This window comes from Lissotriton helveticus, chromosome 12 (genome assembly GCF_964261635.1).
Source record: "Lissotriton helveticus chromosome 12, aLisHel1.1, whole genome shotgun sequence".
Lineage (NCBI taxonomy): Eukaryota > Metazoa > Chordata > Amphibia > Caudata > Salamandridae > Lissotriton > Lissotriton helveticus.
The window spans coordinates 375,857,197-375,881,477 of record NC_136073.1 but is presented as its reverse complement, the minus strand read 5'-3'; the positions used below and the strand labels follow the sequence as shown (position 1 = coordinate 375,881,477).

The 24,281-nt window shown below is 46.1% G+C and overlaps 1 protein-coding gene across 2 annotated transcripts in view; it reads left to right on the top strand.

Annotated features, from left to right (window-relative positions):
• Positions 1 to 24,281, top strand: part of CEP89 (centrosomal protein 89) — a 1,224,823-nt gene that overhangs the window by 695,588 nt on the left and 504,954 nt on the right. For both annotated transcript variants that reach the window (XM_078670561.1, XM_078670562.1), the window contains exon 12: positions 18,238 to 18,341. In XM_078670561.1, coding sequence (XP_078526687.1) covers positions 18,238 to 18,341 — 104 coding nt within the window. The remainder of the gene's footprint in view (positions 1 to 18,237; positions 18,342 to 24,281) is intronic.

The window sequence follows — 24,281 nt, the reverse complement described above, 5'->3', positions numbered from 1 at the left end:
CAATATCATCAGTTCTGCGCGTTGGAATTTCCAAGGCGGCACTCGCTCAGAGACGCTTTTCATCATGAGTGGAGCTGCGGTCTGTTGTCTGTTGTACGCCTTTCCACCTATACCACTTCTGCCCAGAGTGCTGAAGAAGATCAGGCACGACTGGGCCCAAGTCATCCTTGTGGCTCCGGACTGGGCACGAAGATACTGGTATTCCGAGCTACTCAGCATGTCAGTCGATCCCCCGATTCGTCTGCCCCTTCAGGAGGACCCTCTGTCGCAGCAGCAGGGGACGGTCCTCCTCCTGAACCTGTCTGGTCTCCACCTCCATGCGTGGAGATTGGGCGGCGACAGTTGGGGCCATTTGACATGCCTCCTGAAGTCTGTGATGTCATTCTGGCAGCTAGGCGTCCCTCCACCAAATCGGTATACGCCTGCAGATTCAACAAATTTGTGGCATGGTGCACAGCAAAGGCTGTGGATCCTCTCTCTGCCCCCCTTTCAGAGGTTCTCCTCTTCCTTCTTTCTCTTGCCCAGCAGGGCTCTGCTCTGGGCACTCTTAAGGGCTACCTCTCTGCCATTTCTGATTTCTTGAGGCTTCCTGATCAGCCGTCTCTTTTCAAGTCCCCTGTTGTAAATAGATTCTTGAAGGGCATCACTCACATGTTTCCTCCTGTTCCTTTCGTGATGCCTTAGTGGGATTTGAACCTTGTTCTGACTTATTTGATGTGCGGTCCCTTCCAGCCTCTTCACAATTGCCCTCTTTGTCTTCTTACTCTTAAGACTGCATTTCTGGTTGCCATCACCTCTGCCAGGAGAGTGAGTGAGCTCCAGGCTCTATCTTCTAAGCCTCCTTTTCTTTCTGTCTATCCGGACAAAGTTGTTTTAAGAACGCGTCCTTCTTTCCTGCCCAAGGTGGTTACAGCCTTTCACATTGGGCAGTCCATCACCTTGCCCACCTTCTTTCCGCCTCCGCATCCCTCGAAAGAGGAAGAGACTCCATCGTCTGAACCCAAAACTTGCGCTCTCATTCTATCTGGACCGCACACGCAAGTTCCGGGTGGACGACCAGCTCTTTGTTGGTTACGTGGGCGCTAAGAAGGGACCGGCGGAGCACAAACAAACTATTTCTTGATGGGTCGTTTTGTGCATAAAGGCTTGTTATTCACTGGCTTAAAAGGAGCCTCCTGTGGGGCTGCGTGCCCATTCCACTCGGGCCACGGCGGCTACTACTGCCCTGGGTCGGGAAGTCCCCTTGCAGGACATCTGTCAGGCAGCTACGTGGGCCTCGCTGCGCACGTTCACTAGACACTACTGCCTGGACAGCCAAGTCCGGAGAGATGGCTTTTTCGGCCGTTCTGTTCTCCAGGACTTTCTGGTGTGATCATTGGTTCACAGCCCCACCACTGGGGTTGGTAATCTATTCTAAGGTAAGGAATCTAACACTAACCTGTTTCATTCAAATGCACAAGTTACTTACCTTCGGTAATGATATATCTGTAAGAAGCAGTAGTTAGTGTTAGATTCCTTACCGCCCCACCCATCCTCCCTGTTCTGCGAACCGATATCTAGGGTTAAGGTTCTTCCCTTTGGGGGCCCTAGTTTCATGGCACCAGTGTCAGTTTTTATCATGGCTCTGCGTTTCTGGCGCGGAAAAGCTGTGTATAAGAACTGACGTCAGCGCGCGAGGGCGGTGTCTAAGTACTCTGACGACATCATCCCGACGCCGACGATGGACGCGGAGCCACAGACGACGCCTTCCGACGCACAGGGGTACTGCTACACAAAACTTTCCGGATCCAGTCTGATGCCTGGGGATATTCTAAGGTAAGGAATCTAACACTAACTACTGTTTCTTACAGATATATTGTTACCGAAGGTAAGTAACTTGTGCTTTTGGTCAATAACAGGAGGTATGTGCCCAATACAACAATATCTCCGACTCGGAGTATCATCTTGCTCCAACTTTCAACACATTTCAGGCACATGATCCTGTGTCGATGATATTCGGCTACGTAACCTTCTAGATTTTTGAAGGTGTTAGAGATAATTCCAACTGAGCAATCTCATGTTCTTTGTTAGAGACTCTGGGGATTTCCAACAGCACATTATTAATTTGTAGTTATGCAGATCCCTCAAATAATGTATTAAATATTCTGTGATGAGAGAATGGGACACTAGGAGGTAGGGCTGTTATGTTTTCTTTCTTTCCTTCTTTCATGGGCGAATGTGAAAATATGTTTAGTTTTTTGTAAAGTTTGATTCTTTGTGACCAGAGGCGAAGGGATGTGAAAAATGTATAAAACCTGTTTTTGGTGTATCCTTCTAACCACACATTCCTAGCATTTAGAATATCTACAGCAGCTCTTCTGCTCACTGGCAGATGGCATTGTGCGGTTGCACGTTGGCTTTATACTGCCCCCGGGAATCGGAAAACAACATATAAGCTCCACCCTTGTGCACTGATGTTGGTTTCTTTTTGATCTGAAGCTCTGCTTTCAACTTTTTCTCGTATTTTCTAAACTATTAGTGCACCAGGGAACAATGTCCCATCCATAACTGGCAGGCTTCATGTCATGCCTAGTTTGCATCAAGCAGATATCTGTCACAGACCCACATGAGCTGTCTTTCGTTCCTGGGCTGCAGTCACAAGGCTGATTTGTGTGAAAAGTGTATCTTCATTCACCTCATGGTGATCTGGGACAATAGGGCGAAGTTAAGCCTCACCGAACACAAGAAGATATTTTGGCCGAAGCACAGGCATGCTCCTGCTCCAGGTTGCAGGCTCAGTTTTGGTCCTGTGGCTCTTCACACGAATTATCCACTTCACACTCAAAATCTTCAGGTAAGTCAAAGTCCAAGCACAAACACAGAAAGACGAAGTGGCACTAAATCACCATTCCACACTCTAGCTCAAAAGCAAGGTATAGACTTGTCAAGAAGCCTATTGCAGCCTTTCAAAGTCTTTGGTCCTAGAACCAATCCTCAACTGCTCCCAGTGAACCCCACGTTTACTTCCCCGTCAAGCCTCCAGCAGATAGCAACCTTCAAGGACGCCTTGTTGCAAATTTTGTGTGATATTCTGACTGTCTCTGGCATGGCTTTAGGCTCCAGGCACTACCAGTCAGATTACTGTTGGCAGTTGCTCCCCTGATGCCATCTGGTCCCTTGGGACCCATTACTAAGCCCCACTCCAGTTCCACGATTCACTGTGTTTCAATGTGCCCTGATACCGACTCTACTGGTGGTATGCCCATGTAGTACCCTGAACAAATGTCAGCCCAAGCTCCACCGGTAATGCTTTGAGAGCAGAAAAACACAACCCATTGTTTAAGCTCCTGATTTAACTTGAGGCCTCTACCGAAAAGCAACTACCAGCAGAGGCTCCATTCTCTCTCTGGATCAGATTCTGACTGTATATAACAACAAATAGGGCCCTTCAACACACGAATGATAGAGGAATGGAATGGGCTACTTCGCCCTCACTATACTGATGATGCACTATACTTGGATTGATAAAATGCCAGTGTGCTAGACCCCTCCACTGGAATGGAGCTGTACTCACTACATGTGGTACAAAAGGGGGTGGTGATGGACGGAGCATCTGAACCAATCAAACACTCACACCCAGTCAAAAGATCTGGGTTTAATCCATCACCGTTCTTTAGCCCACTCTGCCACCCCAGTTCAGACATGGTTATATGCAAATCAGTCTGACCCTGTGCCTCATGGGAACAGTCCAGCCCGAACTGCCAAGCCATGCCTTCCCTGGACCGGAAACAAGCTTCCGAGGACCGGTTTCTGGCATTACAGCCGTCTTCAGCCCGGCTTGCTTGAATCCAGTGACAAAGTGAGCAAGGGACTCACGTCTCAGCATACCCTGCCACACTTATGGCGGCCAAAAGCGGTACAAAAGGGGGTGGTGATGGATGGAGCATCTGAACCAATCAAACACTCACACCCAGTCAAAAGATCTGGGTTTAATCCATCACCGTTCTTTAGCCCACTCTGCCACCCCAGTTCAGACATGGCTATATGCAAATCAGTCTGACCCTGTGCCTCATGGGAACAGTCCAGCCCGAACTGCCAAGCCATGCCTTCCCTGGACCAGAAACAAGCTTCCGAGGACCGGTTTCTGGCATTACAGCCGTCTTCAGCCCGGCTTGCTTGAATCCAGTGGCAAAGTGAGCAAGGGACTCACGTCTGAGCATACCCTGCCACACTTATGGTGGCCAAAAGCAGTACAAAAGGGGGTGGTGATGGACGGAGCATCTGAACCATTCAAACACTCACACCCAGTCAAAAGATCTGGGTTTAATCCATCACCGTTCTTTAGCCCACTCTGCCACCCCAGTTCAGACATGGCTATATGCAAATCAGTCTGACCCTGTGCCTCATGGGAACAGTCCAGCCCGAACTGCCAAGCCATGCCTTCCCTGGACCAGAAACAAGCTTCTGAGGACCGGTTTCTGGCATTACAGCCGTCTTCAGCCCGGCTTGCTTGAATCCAGTGGCAAAGTGAGCAAGGGACTCACGTCTGACCATACCCTGCCACACTTATGGCGGCCAAAAGCGGTACAAAAGGGGGTGGTGATGGACAGAGCATCTGAACCAATCAAACACTCACACCCAGTCAAAAGATCTGGGTTTAATCCATCACCGTTCTTTAGCCCACTCTGCCACCCCAGTTCAGACATGGCTATATGCAAATCAGTCTGACCCTGTGCCTCATGGGAACAGTCCAGCCCGAACTGCCAAGCCATGCCTTCCCTGGACCGTAAACAAGCTTCCGAGGACCGGTTTCTGGCATTACAGCCGTCTTCAGCCCGGCTTGCTTGAATCCAGTGGCAAAGTGAGCAAGGGCCTCACGTCTGAGCATACCCTGCCACACTTATGCTGGCCAAAAGAGGTACAAAAGGGGGTGGTGATGGACGGAGCATCTGAACCAATCAAACACTACATGGGCCTCTAATGGATGTAAATGCCTCTTGTGCAGGTGGGAGAAGGAGTGGCCTCCACTGTTCATCTGGCAGATGTGACGTGTGGCTGCAAGGAAGCGGGATTCTGAGCTGAGTTTCCTTGTAGGGTGGTGGACCTTTATTTGAGTGTTGAGGTACGCCTATCCGTTGTTGTGTAGTGCCTTGTAATCGTAGCTGTAACTTGAACTAGCATCTCTTAGCGACCTGTAGCCAGTGGAGCTTTCTGAGGTGAGGGGTGATGTGAGTCCGCTTGGGGAGGTCGAGGGTGAGTCTGGCTGCAGTGTTCTGGATAGTCTTGAGTTTTATCATGAGTTAGGCAGTTGTTCCAACATAAAGGGAGTTGCCGTGGTCTAGTCTACTGGTGACAAGAGCTTGTGTGACTGTTTGCCTGGTGTTGGGTGGGAGCCATCTGAAGACCTTCCTGAGCATTTGGGGGTTGAGGAAGCATCGGACGAGATGGCGCTGACCTGCTCCTTCATGGAGAGCTGACTGTCAAGGATGATGCCTATGTTTCGGGCGTGTTCATTGGGGTCAAGCCTAGCTCAGGTGACCCCCATTCGATGTTCCAGAGGGTGTCCTCGCCTTTCCCGATGATAAGTATTTCTGTCTTGTCAGTGTTGAGTTTGAGACTGTTGTTCTTCATCCAGATGGCCATGTTTTTCATGTATCTTTCGAACATGTCCTTGGTGGTTGTTGGGTCGTTAGTCAAGGAGAAGATGAGTTGGGTGCTGTCATCATAGGAGATGATGTTAAGTCCGTGGCTCTTGACGATTTTTACCTGGAGTGTCAGGTATACGTTAAAGAGGGTTGGGCTGAGGTATGAGCCTAGAGGTACACCGCAGGTGATGTTCTCGGGGAGCAAGGAGTAGGGCAGGAGGATGATATTCTGTGTTCTTCATGTGAGGTAGGGTGCGATCCGCTTGAGGGCTGCTCCTCGGATGCCGGTCTGGTGGAGTCTGTTTAGCAGATTGTGGTGGGATACAGTGTTGAAGTCTGCTGAGAGGGCGAGGTGGATGAGTGCAGCTGTTTCCCCGTGGTCCAACATCATTCTAATGTCATCTTTGTCTGCGATTAGGTCTATCTCTGTGCTGTGGTTATCTCTGAAGCCTGATTGGCAGGAATCCAGAAGGTTGTGGTTCTCCACATGTCTGGTGAGCTGAATGTTGATGGCTTTCTTGATGACCTTAGCAGAGAAAGGAAGCAGGGAGATAGGGCAGTAGTTCTTAGGTTCCCATGGGTCTGCAGATGGCTTCCTCAGCAGTGGCTTCATGTCGGCATTTTTCCATTTCTGAGGGAAGTGGGTCATGGTGATTGAGCAGTTAAGGACCTTGGTGAGTTCTTTACTGATGAGTTGATTGCCGAGGTTGAAAGTATGGTGTGGGTAGGGTTCTGCTGGGGCTCCGGAGTGGATGGATCTCACGATGGACGCAGTGTCCTTCTCGGAGAGGATGCTCCGTGAGGTAAGCTGGTGTGGGTGTACGTTGTTCGGCGTGATGGAGTTGTTGTTGTCCTCTGCAGGGGTTTGGAGTGGAAAGTCTTGGTAGTTGTGGAAATTGTTGGCGAGGGTGTCATATGAAGCTTGGTAGGGTGTGAAGTTGTTTTCTGTTCCTGAAGGGTTGGTGAACTCCTTGACCATGTTGAAGAGTTACTTGCTGTTGTTGGAGCTGTTGTTGATGCGGGTGGCTAAGGCGTTCTTGGTGTTAGCAACAATGATAGCAACACATTGATACCAAAGCAAAAGTAATCCATTGAGGCTAAATGATACCATATTTTCACAGCGCTACCTTATCTTTTAATATTAGGGTAGTGGGCGTTCTCTAACTCTCACCCACTTTACCCCCACATACCCCGTAATACATAGGAACCTGCAATCTATGTATAAAAGACTGCCTCTGATTTACATGTTACAGTTGAGTAGTAAAGTCTCCAAACTAAATGTGCTGTCATAATGGCTACTGCCAGTGCTAGCAGCCAAGGTTAGTGGCAAGTCAAAGAGCATAATCACAACTGTAATTTTTTGCACCTGCAGGTCATTCCAGGAAAGTCTGCATGTTTCTACACAATTCTGAGCTACAGCAATTATTCATGTGACTTATGTTAAGCTGAGTCTAATACAATTTATAAATGCATTTTGGTGTGTTTAATTTGGCTCTACTGAATGTTTTATTCTTCATTCTATTCATCACTATCTAAATCATCCGGTAAGTCCAAAATGAAACACAAGAAATTGAAGCGGGACATAGCTCTCTCTCACATTTTCATTCACCTAAGAAGGCACAGGGCAGCAAAACAACTCTTGAGCTTGTTCCAGGAGTCTGTCCACTTCAGAGCTAATCCTGCATTGGTTCTGCCACAGCCCCACTTTATGGGACCACCCGCCACTCCTAAGCAGATCAAAGAGTTTGCACCTGGCCATGCAGATAGGTGGCTCTTGCAAACTCTTCAGAAGGGCTATGCCTACTATACCTACTTTCATAATCCTGTCCTGATACCTGTGGTTCATGGTTGAACAGCAGCATTGTCAGTTTTCTGTGCTCCCCTCTGATCTCACCAATGCCCCTTAGGTATTCACAAAAGTGATGGCTTTAGTGGCAGCACACCTTCGCAGGTCAGGGATGCTAGTCGTTCCCTACCTCAGTATGCTAGTCGTTCCCTACCTCAGTAACTGACTATTGAAGGCAGATGCACCCCAGACAGTCGCCAACCACCTACAGACTACGGCGAACCTCCTGTCATCTTTTGGGATCACGATCAATGTGCCAAAGTCATCCCGATTCTTCTCAGATGCTCCATTTTATCTGAGCCATTCTAGACACAGTTTAGTTTTGTTCCTGTCCCTCAGGAAAGAGAGTCCAGGACATTCAGGCTATTATTACGATCTTTCAGCCTTGGTCCTGGCCTCAGAGTGATGTCCACTCTGGGGCTGTTGAGATTGATGGCATCCTGCTCATTGAGCATGCCAGGTGGCATATGCGGGCTCTACAGTGGGACCTGAAGTCTCAGTGGGTGCAAAATCAATGGCACCTTTCTGACTACGTCCAGATTTCAAAGAAGACTACAAACGACCTGCAGTGGTGGTTACTAGACCGCGATCGGGTAAGCAGCAGATCCCTCCCCCTACCTCACCCAAAGCTTACAGTAGGGACTGAGACATCATTTCTGGATTCAGGCAGCCACTTGAGAGACATAGAGATTGGAGTCCTCTGATCTCCAGCGGAATCCCAACTCCATATCAACCTTCTGAGGACCATCCGCTTGACACTGCAAAGCTTTCTCCTGTCCCTCAAAGGGAGGCTAGTACAGGTGCCATGGACAACACCACTGCCATGTGGTACCATAGGGATTCTGTCACAGTCCCTCTGGGAGTGGCTGGACCCCAAAAAGATTTTCCTGGTGGATGGAACTACCTGGCAGTATCGTTGAATGCCAAGGTGGACCAGTTCAGCCATCGACAACTAGCAGAACATAAGTAGCAGTTACACTCACAGCTTGTGCAAGGTCTCTTACGTGAATGGGGATAACTTGACTTGACATCCAAATAGGTACTACTTTGTATGTATTGCAAATGTAAGGAATCTTCGGATAGAAATCTCTATCTGAAGAACAAGTTACCTACCTTCAATAATACTCTTTCTGCACTCTGTCTAGCTGCTTTTTTCACTGGCCCTCCCATCCTCCTTGTTCTGTGAGCAGCCTCCGTCCATCAATAAGACCAGTCTAGGAATCTGCCCACCCGGTCACACCAATTTGCTTTTGGGGCTCTGCGTCTGGGGGTGCAGACAGACTCAAAAGTAGCTAATGTCAGCACTTGGGAGTGGTGCCTAAATAGGTCCCACACGTGCTTTTTGGAGCGTAGCCATATTAATGAGGAGCCGCGCTGTACCGCCTACTAGTACACTGAAATATTGCTCAAACATTTCTAGATCCAGTCGGACATCTGGGCAATTTTCAAAAGGTGAGGAATCTACGACTAGATATTCTCCTCAGGAAAGACTGTTACCGAAGGTAAGTAACTTGTTCTTTAACCTGTTTTTGAGAAGAGTAATGGTGGGACCATGTATTATACGGAATAAAACAAACACAAGGAGATGATGGACTGATCGCTGAAACTTTTCAGACACTCACCCCCAGTCACAGATCTGGGTTGAATCCATCATGGTTCTTTAGCTCACTTTGCCACCCCAGTTCCGACACAGCTTTATGCAAATCAGTCTTGGCCCTGTGCCTCATGGGAACAGTCCAGCCCATCTGCCAAGGCATGTCTTCCCTGGACTGGAAACAAGCATCCTGGGACTGGTTTCAGGCTAACAGTCCTCAGCAGCCAGGCTTGATTGAATCCAGTGGCAAAGTGAGCAAGGGACCCACGTCTGGGCATACCCTACCAACTTAGGGCAAACAAAGCAAACACAAGGAGATGATGGACAGAGTGCTGAAACTTTTCAGACACTCACCCCCAGTCACGGATCGGGGTTGAATCCATCATCGTTCTTTAGCTCACTTCGCCACCCCAGTTCTCGCTACTGCACTTTAAATGGATATTGTAAGTCACCCCCGAGTTCCATTTCCTTAAAATGAACTCCATCTATGGCCTTGTTCATCTTTATGGTCACTAAGCATCTCTATAATGTGTGATAGATATGGGTTCTTTATCCATATATATCAAGGTTGATAATAGCGACCTACAGTAATATTACATCCAGTACATCGCCTACCACCACATCATTATACTAAGTATATTATCATCATTCTCACTGCCACATCTGCTTCACTTTGTTAACTTTTAATACAGTATTTTGGTTGATGTAGTTAATGAAATATTGTCAGATTATTTAAAGGATGCGAGATGTAGTCAGTTTTGCTGAAGAAACTGTTTTCATATTTCAATCGTTGTGGTCCAGCTGAAGCCCTGTTTCAGCTATTAGGAGGTGATCCTTTGGTGAGCTGACTACTGTATTGATTGTTGAAGTGTCCCCATTGCTGGTCTGATCCCCTGTATCCTCTTTAATTAGACCACTTCTTAGACTCAATGATCTTTGCTTTCAAAGAGAGGGGCTGCTTTTCAGGTTCATGGAGATACCTTCATTGGCTGATCTTAAGATGTCTTACAGACATAGTTGCCTAACTTGGCTATTTGTCTTCTTTAAAACATTTTCAACATCTTTTCTCATGATAAATGAACTAACAACAATTGTTCAAATGCGTCCCGGAAGCGGCCAGCGCCAGCCACTCTTCCTTTGGCCCCTCATAGGGTGGACCATGTATTCACTTTAACAGGGGTGTGCTAGTGGATTTGGCCTCTACTCAAAAATGTATGCCTCACTGCCCTCCACTTGTGGTAAATGAGGGATTTGTATGTGCAGGTTGTAGATGGCAACTGACCTCCCCTTCACAGACTAAGGTAATTCATGAGATTGGAGGCAAAAGAGACAGAAACAGGGTATTTTCTGCAGCAGTTATTAATGTTCGGTCCATTCAGAAACATGATGTCAATATTTTTGATTTTCAGAAAGAGAAGCCCGATTTACTGTTGATGACTGAGACATGGCTATGTGAATCCTCTATCCCCCTCAAAAGCCTCAGCCATTCCTAGGGGCTACAAAATTCACAGGAATGATCGTTTTGGGGGTAGAGGAGGCGGTGTGGCCATTGTACATAAGGAGTCATATGAATGTACCCCTATCCTTTTTGAGGAATTGGAAGATGCAGAAGTGTTGGGTTTCTGCCTCTCCTTGATGCCCACCAATCATTGGGTGTGGTATTAATTTATAGACCGCTGGGCAGAGCAGGCTCATTTCTTAAATCTTTGGCCCATGCGCTGGCCAAGTGGGCTTCAAGGTTTGCACACTTTATAGTGTTGGGAGATCTTAATTTGCACATGGATAAAAAAGGTAATAGTGAGGTGTCCTCACTTTCTCAGTATGTATTTAGCCCATGCATAAAGCAGGCCATGTGCTTGATCAAATTTTCTCCAACATTAGTTTACATCTTAATGACCCTTTGCTACTAGTCTGGACAGACCATTGTTTAAACAAGTTTGTTGGGCCTGTCTTGACTAAACTACAATCCAGGATGAATAACACTATATGTAGAACAAAGGCATTTCGTAAAATTCTACCTTTGGAACTGATGCGCTCCCTGGAAGAGAGTATCCCCTCTCGCTCAGGTCAAGTGGAGAAAGATACCTGCACATTAGACATCTGGATGAGAAACACCTCCAATAAGTTTGTCCCGATCTCCTCATGCACTCCTTGTAGAAACAAACCTTCCGATCTTTGTTTTAAAGAGAATCTCAGGGCTATAAAGAAACACTGTATATCCTTAGAAAGGCAGTGGCAAAGAAAACGACACAAATGATGATAAAATCATCTATAAAGCAGCCCCAAAAAAATATTATACAGAAAAGGGGGTGGTGATGAACAGAGTGTCCGAATTAAGCAGACCACTCTTACCCAGTCCAAAGATCAGGGCTTGACCCATCACCGTTATTTATCTCACTGCCCCATCCCAGCTCAGAACCTGGCTATATGCAAATTAGTCTGTCCCTGGCCCAGTGCATCATGGGAACAGGGCAGACCAAACTACCAAGCCAATTCTTCACCAGAAAGGAGACAAGCTACCGGGGACCGGTTTCTGGCATTTCAGCCTCTTCGGCCCGGCTTGCTTGAATCCTGATGGAGCAGTGAGAAAGGGACTCATGTCTGAGTATACCCTGCCACACCTATAGTGGCCAAAAACGATACAGAAAAGGGGGTGGTGATGAACAGAGTGTCCGAATTAAGCAGACCACTCTTACCCAGTCCAAAGATCAGGGATTGATCCATCACCGTTATTTATCTCACTGCCCCATCCCAGCTCAGAACCTGGCTATATGCAAATTAGTCTGTCCCTGGCCCAGTGCATCATGGGAACAGGGCAGACCAAACTACCAAGCCAATTCTTCACCAGAAAGGAGACAAGCTACCGGGGACCGGTTTCTGGCATTTCAGCCTCTTCGGCCCGGCTTGCTTGAATCCTGATGGAGCAGTGAGAAAGGGACTCATGTCTGAGTATACCCTGCCACACATATAGTGGCCAAAAACGATACAGAAAAGGGGGTGGTGATGAACAGAGTGTCCGAATTAAGCAGACCACTCTTACCCAGTCCAAAGATCAGGGCTTGATCCATCACCGTTATTTATCTCACTGCCCCATCCCAGCTCAGAACCTGGCTATATGCAAATTAGTCTGTCCCTGGCCCAGTGCATCATGGGAACAGGGCAGACCAAACTACCAAGCCAATTCTTCACCAGAAAGGAGACAAGCTACCGGGGACCGGTTTCTGGCATTTCAGCCTCTTCGGCCCGGCTTGCTTGAATCCTGATGGAGCAGTGAGAAAGGGACTCATGTCTGAGTATACCCTGCCACACCTATAGTGGCCAAAAACGATACAGAAAAGGGGGTGGTGATGAACAGAGTGTCTGAATTAAGCAGACCACTCTTACCCAGTCCAAAGATCAGGGCTTGATCCATCACCGTTATTTATCTCACTGCCCCATCCCAGCTCAGAACCTGGCTATATGCAAATTAGTCTGTCCCTGGCCCAGTGCATCATGGGAACAGGGCAGACCAAACTACCAAGCCAATTCTTCACCAGAAAGGAGACAAGCTACCGGGGACCGGTTTCTGGCATTTCAGCCTCTTCGGCCCGGCTTGCTTGAATCCTGATGGAGCAGTGAGAAAGGGACTCATGTCTGAGTATACCCTGCCACACCTATAGTGGCCAAAAAACGGTGTTGGATCTAGCCCTGATCTCTTGACTGGGTGAGAGTACTCTGCTTAATTCAGAGACTCTGTCCATCACCACCCCTTGTTGTAAATAATTTTGTCCACCCTAAGCGTGGAAGGGTATACTCAGATGTGAGTCCCTTGCTCATTGCACCATCAGGATTCAAGCAAGCCGGGCCGAAGACGCCTGAAATGGCAGAAACCGGTCCCCGGAAGCTTGTTTCCTTCCCAGTGTAAGAATTGGCTTTTGTAGTCTGGTCTGCCCTGTTCCCATGATGCACTGGGCCAGGGACAGACTAATTTGCATACAGCCAGGTTCTGAAACTGGGATGGTGCAATGAGCTAAAAAACGGTGTTGGATCTAGCCCTGATCTCTTGACTGGGTGAGAGTACTCTGCTTAATTCAGAGACTCTGTCCATCACCACCCCTTGTTGTAAATAATTTTGTCCACCCTAAGCGTGGAAGGGTATACTCAGATGTGAGTCCCTTGCTCATTGCACCATCAGGATTCAAGCAAGCCGGGCCGAAGACGCCTGAAATGGCAGAAACCGGTCCCCGGAAGCTTGTTTCCTTCCCAGTGTAAGAATTGGCTTTTGTAGTCTGGTCTGCCCTGTTCCCATGATGCACTGGGCCAGGGACAGACTAATTTGCATACAGCCAGGTTCTGAAACTGGGATGGTGCAATGAGCTAAAAAACGGTGTTGGATCTAGCCCTGATCTCTTGACTGGGTGAGAGTACTCTGCTTAATTCAGAGACTCTGTCCATCACCACCCCTTGTTGTAAATAATTTTGTCCACCCTAAGCGTGGAAGGGTATACTCAGATGTGAGTCCCTTGCTCATTGCACCATCAGGATTCAAGCAAGCCGGGCCGAAGACGCCTGAAATGGCAGAAACCGGTCCCCGGAAGCTTGTTTCCTTCCCAGTGTAAGAATTGGCTTTTGTAGTCTGGTCTGCCCTGTTCCCATGATGCACTGGGCCAGGGACAGACTAATTTGCATACAGCCAGGTTCTGAAACTGGGATGGTGCAATGAGCTAAAAAACGGTGTTGGATCTAGCCCTGATCTCTTGACTGGGTGAGAGTACTCTGCTTAATTCAGAGACTCTGTCCATCACCACCCCTTGTTGTAAATAATTTTGTCCACCCTAAGCGTGGAAGGGTATACTCAGATGTGAGTCCCTTGCTCATTGCACCATCAGGATTCAAGCAAGCCGGGCCGAAGACGCCTGAAATGGCAGAAACCGGTCCCCGGAAGCTTGTTTCCTTCCCAGTGTAAGAATTGGCTTTTGTAGTCTGGTCTGCCCTGTTCCCATGATGCACTGGGCCAGGGACAGACTAATTTGCATACAGCCAGGTTCTGAAACTGGGATGGTGCAATGAGCTAAAAAACGGTGTTGGATCTAGCCCTGATCTCTTGACTGGGTGAGAGTACTCTGCTTAATTCAGAGACTCTGTCCATCACCACCCCTTGTTGTAAATAATTTTGTCCACCCTAAGCGTGGAAGGGTATACTCAGATGTGAGTCCCTTGCTCATTGCACCATCAGGATTCAAGCAAGCTGGGCCGAAGACGCCTGAAATGGCAGAAACCGGTCCCCGGAAGCTTGTTTCCTTCCCAGTGTAAGAATTGGCTTTTGTAGTCTGGTCTGCCCTGTTCCCATGATGCACTGGGCCAGGGACAGACTAATTTGCATACAGCCAGGTTCTGAAACTGGGATGGTGCAATGAGCTAAAAAACGGTGTTGGATCTAGCCCTGATCTCTTGACTGGGTGAGAGTACTCTGCTTAATTCAGAGACTCTGTCCATCACCACCCCTTGTTGTAAATAATTTTGTCCACCCTAAGCGTGGAAGGGTATACTCAGATGTGAGTCCCTTGCTCATTGCACCATCAGGATTCAAGCAAGCCGGGCCGAAGACGCCTGAAATGGCAGAAACTGGTCCCCGGAAGCTTGTTTCCTTCCCAGTGTAAGAATTGGCTTTTGTAGTCTGGTCTGCCCTGTTCCCATGATGCACTGGGCCAGGGACAGACTAATTTGCATACAGCCAGGTTCTGAAACTGGGATGGTGCAATGAGCTAAAAAACGGTGTTGGATCTAGCCCTGATCTCTTGACTGGGTGAGAGTACTCTGCTTAATTCAGAGACTCTGTCCATCACCACCCCTTGTTGTAAATAATTTTGTCCACCCTAAGCGTGGAAGGGTATACTCAGATGTGAGTCCCTTGCTCATTGCACCATCAGGATTCAAGCAAGCCGGGCCGAAGACGCCTGAAATGGCAGAAACCGGTCCCCGGAAGCTTGTTTCCTTCCCAGTGTAAGAATTGGCTTTTGTAGTCTGGTCTGCCCTGTTCCCATGATGCACTGGGCCAGGGACAGACTAATTTGCATACAGCCAGGTTCTGAAACTGGGATGGTGCAATGAGCTAAAAAACGGTGTTGGATCTAGCCCTGATCTCTTGACTGGGTGAGAGTACTCTGCTTAATTCAGAGACTCTGTCCATCACCACCCCTTGTTGTAAATAATTTTGTCCACCCTAAGCGTGGAAGGGTATACTCAGATGTGAGTCCCTTGCTCATTGCACCATCAGGATTCAAGCAAGCCGGGCCGAAGACGCCTGAAATGGCAGAAACCGGTCCCCGGAAGCTTGTTTCCTTCCCAGTGTAAGAATTGGCTTTTGTAGTCTGGTCTGCCCTGTTCCCATGATGCACTGGGCCAGGGACAGACTAATTTGCATACAGCCAGGTTCTGAAACTGGGATGGTGCAATGAGCTAAAAAACGGTGTTGGATCTAGCCCTGATCTCTTGACTGGGTGAGAGTACTCTGCTTAATTCAGAGACTCTGTCCATCACCACCCCTTGTTGTAAATAATTTTGTCCACCCTAAGCGTGGAAGGGTATACTCAGATGTGAGTCCCTTGCTCATTGCACCATCAGGATTCAAGCAAGCCGGGCCGAAGACGCCTGAAATGGCAGAAACCGGTCCCCGGAAGCTTGTTTCCTTCCCAGTGTAAGAATTGGCTTTTGTAGTCTGGTCTGCCCTGTTCCCATGATGCACTGGGCCAGGGACAGACTAATTTGCATACAGCCAGGTTCTGAAACTGGGATGGTGCAATGAGCTAAAAAACGGTGTTGGATCTAGCCCTGATCTCTTGACTGGGTGAGAGTACTCTGCTTAATTCAGAGACTCTGTCCATCACCACCCCTTGTTCCAAAAAAATATTATGCTGCAGCTAGAGCAGCAAAAAAGTGTACTGAGAGGAGAGAGGAGAGAGGAAGTTGGTAATAAATCCAGGGAAATCTTCAGAGTGGTAAAAAAATGTTATGTTCTCTGAAGCTTGCGGCAGATCTCACCAACCCGCTGTAAATTGGTGCGTTCAGTTGGCAGCTTACGTCCACAACAAGATTACAGCAATTTAAACCAGCCTAGCGCTGGGGACTCACACAGAGGAGAGCCAACTGGAGACAGTCTGCTCCAGTGCAGTCTCGCCCACTTTGGCCTTACTGTTACATTTTCAACCCATCACTTTGGAAGAATCATTGACAGCTTTATGTTCCATTAAATCAGGATCACTCGCAGACCCGTGCCCACTTAACCTGCTAGGGTGGGTGCATCTATCATCATTCCAATGGCCAATAAAGTGCTGAACACGTTAATATTTTCAGAAGTTGTCCATGTGGCGTGGAAGCAGGCTAAAATCTTCCTCCTATTAAAAAAGCCCACAGCAGACCCCACGAGCAATCCAACTACAGGCCAATTGCCCTATTGCTGTCATTTTCTAAGGTACTCAAAAAGGCTGTTAACCAACAGATGTCGCAGTATCTTGAGACCAATGAGCTTCTCCATCCCAGACAGTCTGGCTTTAGACCACATTTCAGTACTGAGACTGCATTGGTTGAAGGCACTGAAAATATTAGAGGTACCTTGGATGTGGGGGGAAGGCCGTTCTGATTATGTTAGATCTCTCAGCGGCCTTCGATACAGTCACTCACTCTATGCCTTTAGCTCGCCTCCAAGGCATTAGTATAGGTGAAGTGGCTCTGGATTGGATAACGTCCGTCTTGAAGGATAGAGGGCAGGAAGAATGGGTTCCCTCGTGCTTATAGGGAGCATTCGAGTTGACAGTAGGAGTACTGCAGGGGTCGGCCTTAATTCAGACTTTATTTAATGCTTACCTGATTCCGCTAGCACAGAAGTCAGAGGGCCCCCGGGTCAAGGTGATTACTTATGCTAATTACACTCAGTTTTTGTTTAACTGTGGTAGGGAAGAGGAAGCTGGGGGAGAGTCAATTAAAACCTGCCTTTCACTCGAAGTCTTTACATCAATTAAAACGCAATGCAGAAAAGACAGAGAAATATTTCTTTGGCCGTAACCCCCAGATTGGCAGATGATGTGGCCCAAGGGTGCCCCACCCCCTGGGCCTCAGGGGGGAGTAGTCAAAAATCTGGTTATCAAATTTGAAAATGCTTTGTCTTTCCACTCACAGATTATGTCAGTGGTCAGAACATGCTTTGTGCTCTTGCGGACTTTAAAATAATGTTTACACTATCTTTCCCTGTCCGCAAGAAAGGTAGTGATCCAGTCATCCATAACATCGAGACTGGAATACAGAAATGCCCTATACTTAGGACTTCCGGACTATCTGGTTAACATGCTTCAAGTGGCCCAAAACATGGCAGCCCTTATTCTACTTAACCTGCCCCGAACAACATGTGTCTTCACACCGGCGTGCAGTATACTGGCTTCCGATAAAGAAGAGAATTATCTACAAAACGCTAATCCTAGTCTATAGACCACTGCACCATTCTGGGGCAGGTTTACTTAGGGCTAGAATTATCTTCTATGCCCCCTCCAGAAATCTACGGTCAGCTCATGCCACCTGGCAACGATCGCTAAGATTAAGCGCACAAGAATGGGCGGAAGGACACTTTTCTATCTTGGATCAGGGACCTGGAATAAATCCTCTTTGGAGCTACGATCAGTAGAATCCTCTGACCTGTTCAAGAAAAGACTGAAGACGTGGTTCTCCCATCAAGTATAGTTGATGTGGTTGCATCTTGGGGTCAACTGAAAGGTCAGCGCCCGGACACTCCTGGGAGTAGCCATGCATTTTAGAATACTCTTTTCATTCTTTCTTTCAATGTTTGCCACAATCATTATTTTTCTTATACGATGGGTTTCAAGCAGCGCCACCAACACCTTGGTATGTCTATGCTTAAGAGTACAGTGGGTTCGATATGCAAATCTAATTGATTGTTTGTTATCCCGTTTTGTTGTGTCACCAAATCTTATTGTGTTAAAGACTTGGTAAAATGTGAATCGTTTTCTAAACCTTTTATGTTTACTAATAATTATGCCCTGCAGATGCTTTCAGTGTTATTAAAAAATATATATTGAGTTGGCCTGCTGTGGAATCAAATGTTTTCGTAACTCTAACGAACTTGCGAGTAAAGAAAACGAGAAGTCTTCGTAGACTTGACCTTTCGACCTCTTGAACTTTTCTAGGAAGAAATGAAGAGCTTCAGAGCACGTGTAGAGCAAGTGGTGCGGGAGAATGAACAGCTCCATCAGCAACTGGAAAAAAATAAGCCAACGGCCTGCAAGGAGTGGTGAGCTCAATACGAGATACTAAAATATAAACTTGGCATCATATTGCTGTTGAGCGCCAGTGTTAAAGGCAGGATCTCAAACACATGTAGTGTACATTTAATTACATTCCTCATTAAAGACTTTTTAAAATTATCATAGCTTGCACATGATTCCTCTTTGACACCCACCTTTTTAGCAAATAGGTGAATGAAATATATGCATCATTTTCTCATTCTGCAGATATTTTGGGGTTTAAAATGTAAGATTAAAAAGAACTACATATATTAAATTTGCATATAGTAATTAAGGGCCAGATGTGCAACACTTTTTATGGTTATAAACACACTCAATCGGAGTTTGTGACGGCAAATAAACGTTTTCCATGTGTGCCAATTCCATTTTAGGAGTCCGTGAAGTTTTGCCGACTCCTAAAATGGAAATGAAGCCCGTTCGGTATTTGAAAGGGGTGTGTTGCAGGCGTCTCTTTCAAATACTGAGTCTGAATCCAGTGTATCAATGATTTACGAGCGTAGTTCAGTCCCAAATCATTGAACCTTTTCTGACTCCCAAGTTGGGTCGCTAAGAGGAAGGAGTGAACTTTGGAACCTCTACCCCTTTGTGCATTTTTGTAAAGGCTTCACCAGGAGTAGGTGTTGGTCCAGGGAACCACTGCTATCTCTCAGTGAAACTTTAAAAACAAAAAGAAGTTTTTTAAGCAGACCAATTTCCTTAAAGAAAAGGAGCGTTTTTATGTTTAAACCATCCTTTAAAATCAGTCACAGAGATGGTGGTCTGCTGACTTCTGCAAGTCATATAAGGTGAGTAGGCAAGTAATGTATTATTGTTCAAGTTAATTTAAAGTCATCACAATAGTTATAAAATTGTACATGACTAATTATTAATAAAACATTATATAGAGAGAATATGATCATGTAAGTCCTGTTTTATTAGTATTTACAGCCTTCATAAAACTTATTAGATTTGCCTATTGCAGTCACCAGATTTTGCTCATTGCCATATAATAATGTGCGTCTGTCAAATGCGTCTCTTCCACATGGCTATTCCAATCCCATGACACCTCAGATAGGGCTGAGCCCAGTACAAAATATTTGAAGGCAGGAAAGCCACGGACACTCGAAGTGGCAACCGCAATGTGTCCCGTGTGCAGCAGACACGCTTTATACCAGGTAGCAGTAATTGTCAGGGGTATAGGCCTCACCGACTATCTGTGCCGATCAAGGTTCGAGGTCCGGTCAGACAGCATGGTGCTCACTATGTGTTAGTTCTACTATGCCATCAGGTCACTTAGTCGAATGTGGCAGCCTCGCAGAGCATCAGTCCCTTTGTCGATGTACCTGTCTCTCCCCCAGTCCCCTCCCCTCAGCTAGATGCCTTTTGTGATCTCCTGTAAAATAGCATTTTCCTTCAATTCAATTTCATTACTAAGCGTGCTCAGTTGTATTTATTTTTCTGTTGGTTGACATGACAATGGAGGTGGCTTGTGGATATCTAGATTATAATTGTTTGATTTCCAAAGTTCTTGATAGGATAGCAGTGTTTAGGGTAATCACTTCTGTAATATGTTTTGTTTCATTTTTGGGTTGTTGGTCTTTTCGTTGATCATTTCCCTCAAAAACTGGATTTTGCTGTTACTTGATAGGAATTTAGATCATCTTAAGTTTTCTCCATTTTTTCAGTCTGAATTTTCTGGTAAATTTTTCAAAGCTGTCTTCTCAATGTTTTTTTCATTCGCTGTATTCGCTGTTTCATGATACTGTGCTGTTTTTTTTCCACAAGTTCTGATTGTGCCAACTCACTATCTGTGTGCCTGTGAAATTGCAATATTTTCTTCGGGGATTATTTTTAAAGATGTTAAATTTGCACTGTTCTTATTTGACCCTACAGCAAGATTGTGCTCGGTACAATTAATGCTGTTTCCTTGTTATCTTCCCTAATTATATTCTGGCTTTTAGTATGGTTAGTTTCTGTTTTGTCCTTAGATAAAGTTGTAGCAGGATACTGTTGAAATTGTACTGCTATGGAAGGTTGTAGCTGCATTAAATCAAGAAAGTCTCGTTTATTCTCAGTATTGTCTGTAATTTTTCAAACAAGGGTTCTGTCATGTGTTTCCTGCATGGCCCATTGTACTGTTCCCTCTTTTAGCCTAATTATGCACATTAAAGGACTCATTTTCATTTGCACACATTACTATATAAACATACTTGCTTTGTGTCGCACTGTACTTTCACACGGAACCTGTGTCTTTTCTTGGGATTTAGTCTGACCACCCTAGACAAGGTCAAACAACAATGCCCCTTGTTATTTTATCTGGTTAGACACTAGCACTCAGACACAACACACACATGCAGCTGTTGTTTATGAGCACACATGTCTCGTCATATAACTGAGCACAAGGAGATTAAGAAAACTCTTGGAGTGAGAGTTCTGGAACAAGATCCACTGCAGTGGTTGAGAGGTAGAGCGGTCATCTGTATATGCTAAGGTACGGGGTTCGTCACTAATCCCAGAGATATTTGATGTATAATCATTTAGCTTCAGTAGAAAGGGGACAGGGGTTAGGCTAATCTGTTTTATACCATGACAGGGCTTTTTATAGCATATGGTTCATTAGCCATGCTAACAGTATTTTTGATATACATTTGTTTTCGAACTGTGGCATGAATACTACATTTTAGGACACAATAGAATAAATATTCTAAACTTCCTTATTGTCTTTTGTTTATTTTATTGTGGACGAGTGAGATAGTGAAAGGGTGTGTCCTGTTACTTCCATCCCTGAGAGGGTCGAGAGTGTTGTGTTATGGGTGCCAATTCACTTTCGCTGGTAAAGTTAGGAGAGCAAGTAAGGCACTATAGCTAGTCGGACTCGGGCTCATAGGTACTGAGGGGGTATGGTGACTCAGTCCCTACATGCCAATCTTCTATGGCCCCAAGCACAGTTCTGTACCTAAACAGAATCCCTGCAACAGCTCCATCCCCCTTTTTTTGATTATTTAAGTGTTGCTTGAGGCACTATGATTGTTAGGGTTTTTATGTATTTTACCATTGACTTAAGTACTGTTTGTTTTGCTAGTGTGTAGATTAGTTGATAGCGCCCATTGCTGTTAAAAGTGGAAAAGATGGCAGCGTGTTATCTTTTTTCAGTTGTTTGCCTGCTTTTAAGTTCTGTTAATTACTGCCACCCTCATTTTGCTTCAAAATGTAATCCATCTCTATAGAATGTGCGATCTATCAAACAAATTGTTATGTTTAAATTGAGAATGTTGGCTGGTGTCATATATTGTCTTCTCTGCCATACATTGAGTCTGAGTCAGAGTGTAATAATTGTTCAAATTCTGAAAGACTTTTAGTGCCTTTATAATTACTGTGTTGTTGGAATCTGTTGAATGCCTCCTTTAGTGTGTCCTGTTTCTCAGCATTCCATATCCCTGTGATTTTGTCCAAATGTAGTGAGTTGCAATTTGGGACCTATTTTTTATGAATGCAAATCAGGGAGGTCGGACTGCAATCCTCTCTTATTTAGAATGTCAAAAACTGACCTGTAGGTACATTGGTCAGTTTGCAAAATTCAGTACTGGTTGGAAAACAACTGGTAGCAAATTGCAACTGAATGTTATGAGCAGTATAATTGTAAATGCATCACAGTTAAGGCAATAACGTCTACGAGGGCCTTCCAGTGAAGTTGTCGAGCCAGCAAAATATTATTCCTAATGAACCTGTTAGACTCATATCTGGTACAAAGAAGAAAAATAACATCACGATGATATTGCATTCTGTTCAATTAATTGACACTTGTGCTTGCTCACCAGATTATCCCTCAAGCCTCTCCTGACTTTTTTTAATGGAATTCCTTCTCTGACAGTAGCCAGGAATGCTTATATGTAATTGCCGTAGAACACCAGTTTGGGCATTCCCTTATACAATTCAGCATTTCTTTCTTCAGTAGTTAGAAATGACTATTGGAAGTTTTGATGTCATCAGTTTAGTTGAATTATGAGTTTACAACATCATGAAGCAGCTTTTCAAATGTGAATATACATATTTATCCATCTTTAACGTTGTTGAGATTCCAGTGTGAAGGTTCTGTAGCAGTCTTCACCTTCTTGTGGCTTGCTGAGTAAGCGTTTTTGCTGTAGTCCAGTTTTTTGTAGTTGGTACCAATTTCTTCCAATTATCGTGCTAGTTTTGTGGAGGATGTATTTATTCGTGCAACTCTGTTGATGGGGGCCACAATGCTGTTGTTGATGGTGCTTACCATTTCTGAGACTTAGGTTTATAGCTGAATATGGAGTTCCAGATTTGGCTACGTTTCCAGTAAAATAATCCCATGTTTCACTGAGTACGGTACAGTTAAATTATTATCTATTTTCACTAGGCAAGTAGGAAAAACCTGTCCGTTCATGGGCCACGTTACTAAAATAATTCAACTTGACAGATGAAGAGAAAGAAATAGTTTTCTAAAATACAGTACCTGCTTGCTAACCCTAACTTTGAAACGGTTGTGTAGTCCTGGTCTCTTTGTAAATTACTGCCTGTCTGTCTGATGCAGGCTTTTTTATATTATCTTTGGTTATCATTCATTGCCTCATTTTTCTAGGTGAATGTTTGCATCTTAGCTAGAAGGTGGTTGTATGCCTCTCTCTCTTAGAACCTCTGTCTTCCTGTATTTGAGAGTAACTGTTAGAAGTTGCCTTTCTGTCTCTGGTTTCAGAGGATGATAAATTGTCTGTCTGAAGGTGGTGGTTTCCTTTTGTGGTTAGCTGTCTCTAAATGGTAAATAACGCTGGGTTGGGGAGTTTGGAGAGGTCGATAATAGAATAGGCAAAGCCCAATTTCTTAGACCATGTTCAAAACAGCCCATCCAAGAATGTAAGTTAGTCTTTTGCACTTCAATAAAATAAATGTGCATCTTGTAATGGAATTGAAGCTTTCATAGTAGCTCCAAATGTACATTATAAATTGTCACCTGTGAATCTTTTTTGCCTGAGATGTGGAGTGGTCTCTAATGTTTCTCGATTGCAGGTTTTCTAGTGCAAGAGGTTACTGTTGTTCTGTGTACCTTGTATCCCTTGCCTGCATTGCCACATCTGTGGGGCGATGGTTGACCTTTGATTGTGAGATGGCACAATTAATCTACTCGCCCTTTGTCTCCTCTATTTTACTTCCTGCATAGTATGCTTGATGTTGTCATTATATATGTTCTTTATATGCATGCAGTGAGCTTAAAATGGTGTTCATAAATCACGGCCTGCATTAACTTTTAAAGGATGTCAAATTACATCACAATGGGGGTGTGGCTAAGCGGGCCAACATGGCGGACGCAGCCTAGTGGAGCTCCGTCCTGCCCGTACATTATCCGACAATCATCCTGGTTTCCCCGAACTGCCCTGCTGCCCAGAGGTGCAGTACTGAGCACCAGACTGTGAGGCAACGCTCCGGTGATATCTACGGAGCGCAGAGGTGCCCGGAGACGTGGGGAGAGGCTCGGCAGTCTGCAGCCTAGTCCCGGGTGGCGAAGCCGGGGCCTCGAGTTTCACGAATCCCCCGAGCCAGGTGCACTGGTGGCGGCTGAGGGAAGCAGCGTGAAGCCCAAGGGAGCGAGTGCTCCTCAAACAACTTTGGCGGCCACCCGAGACCCCCGTGAGACTCCGGCTTGGGGCGGGCTGCCACCGTGAGGGGCCCGACCCTCCATCTACAGCGGCACTGGGGCTTCTACTTCGCAAGGCCTGAAGGTATGCGGTAGAGCCAGGGGCTCAATTTTGGCATCGCCCGAGAAGGCAGCAGTTGTGGCTGAGTTGGTCGGCGGAGGATCGGGGGGCAGGTCGGCCCTCGGAGGCGGCAACCAGTGTGTGCCAGGGGTGTCCACGGCCAGGAGTGGGGTCCAGCACCGCCATGCGCAACGTGATAGTGGACTGTGGCTCTTGGGGGCGCCCATACTG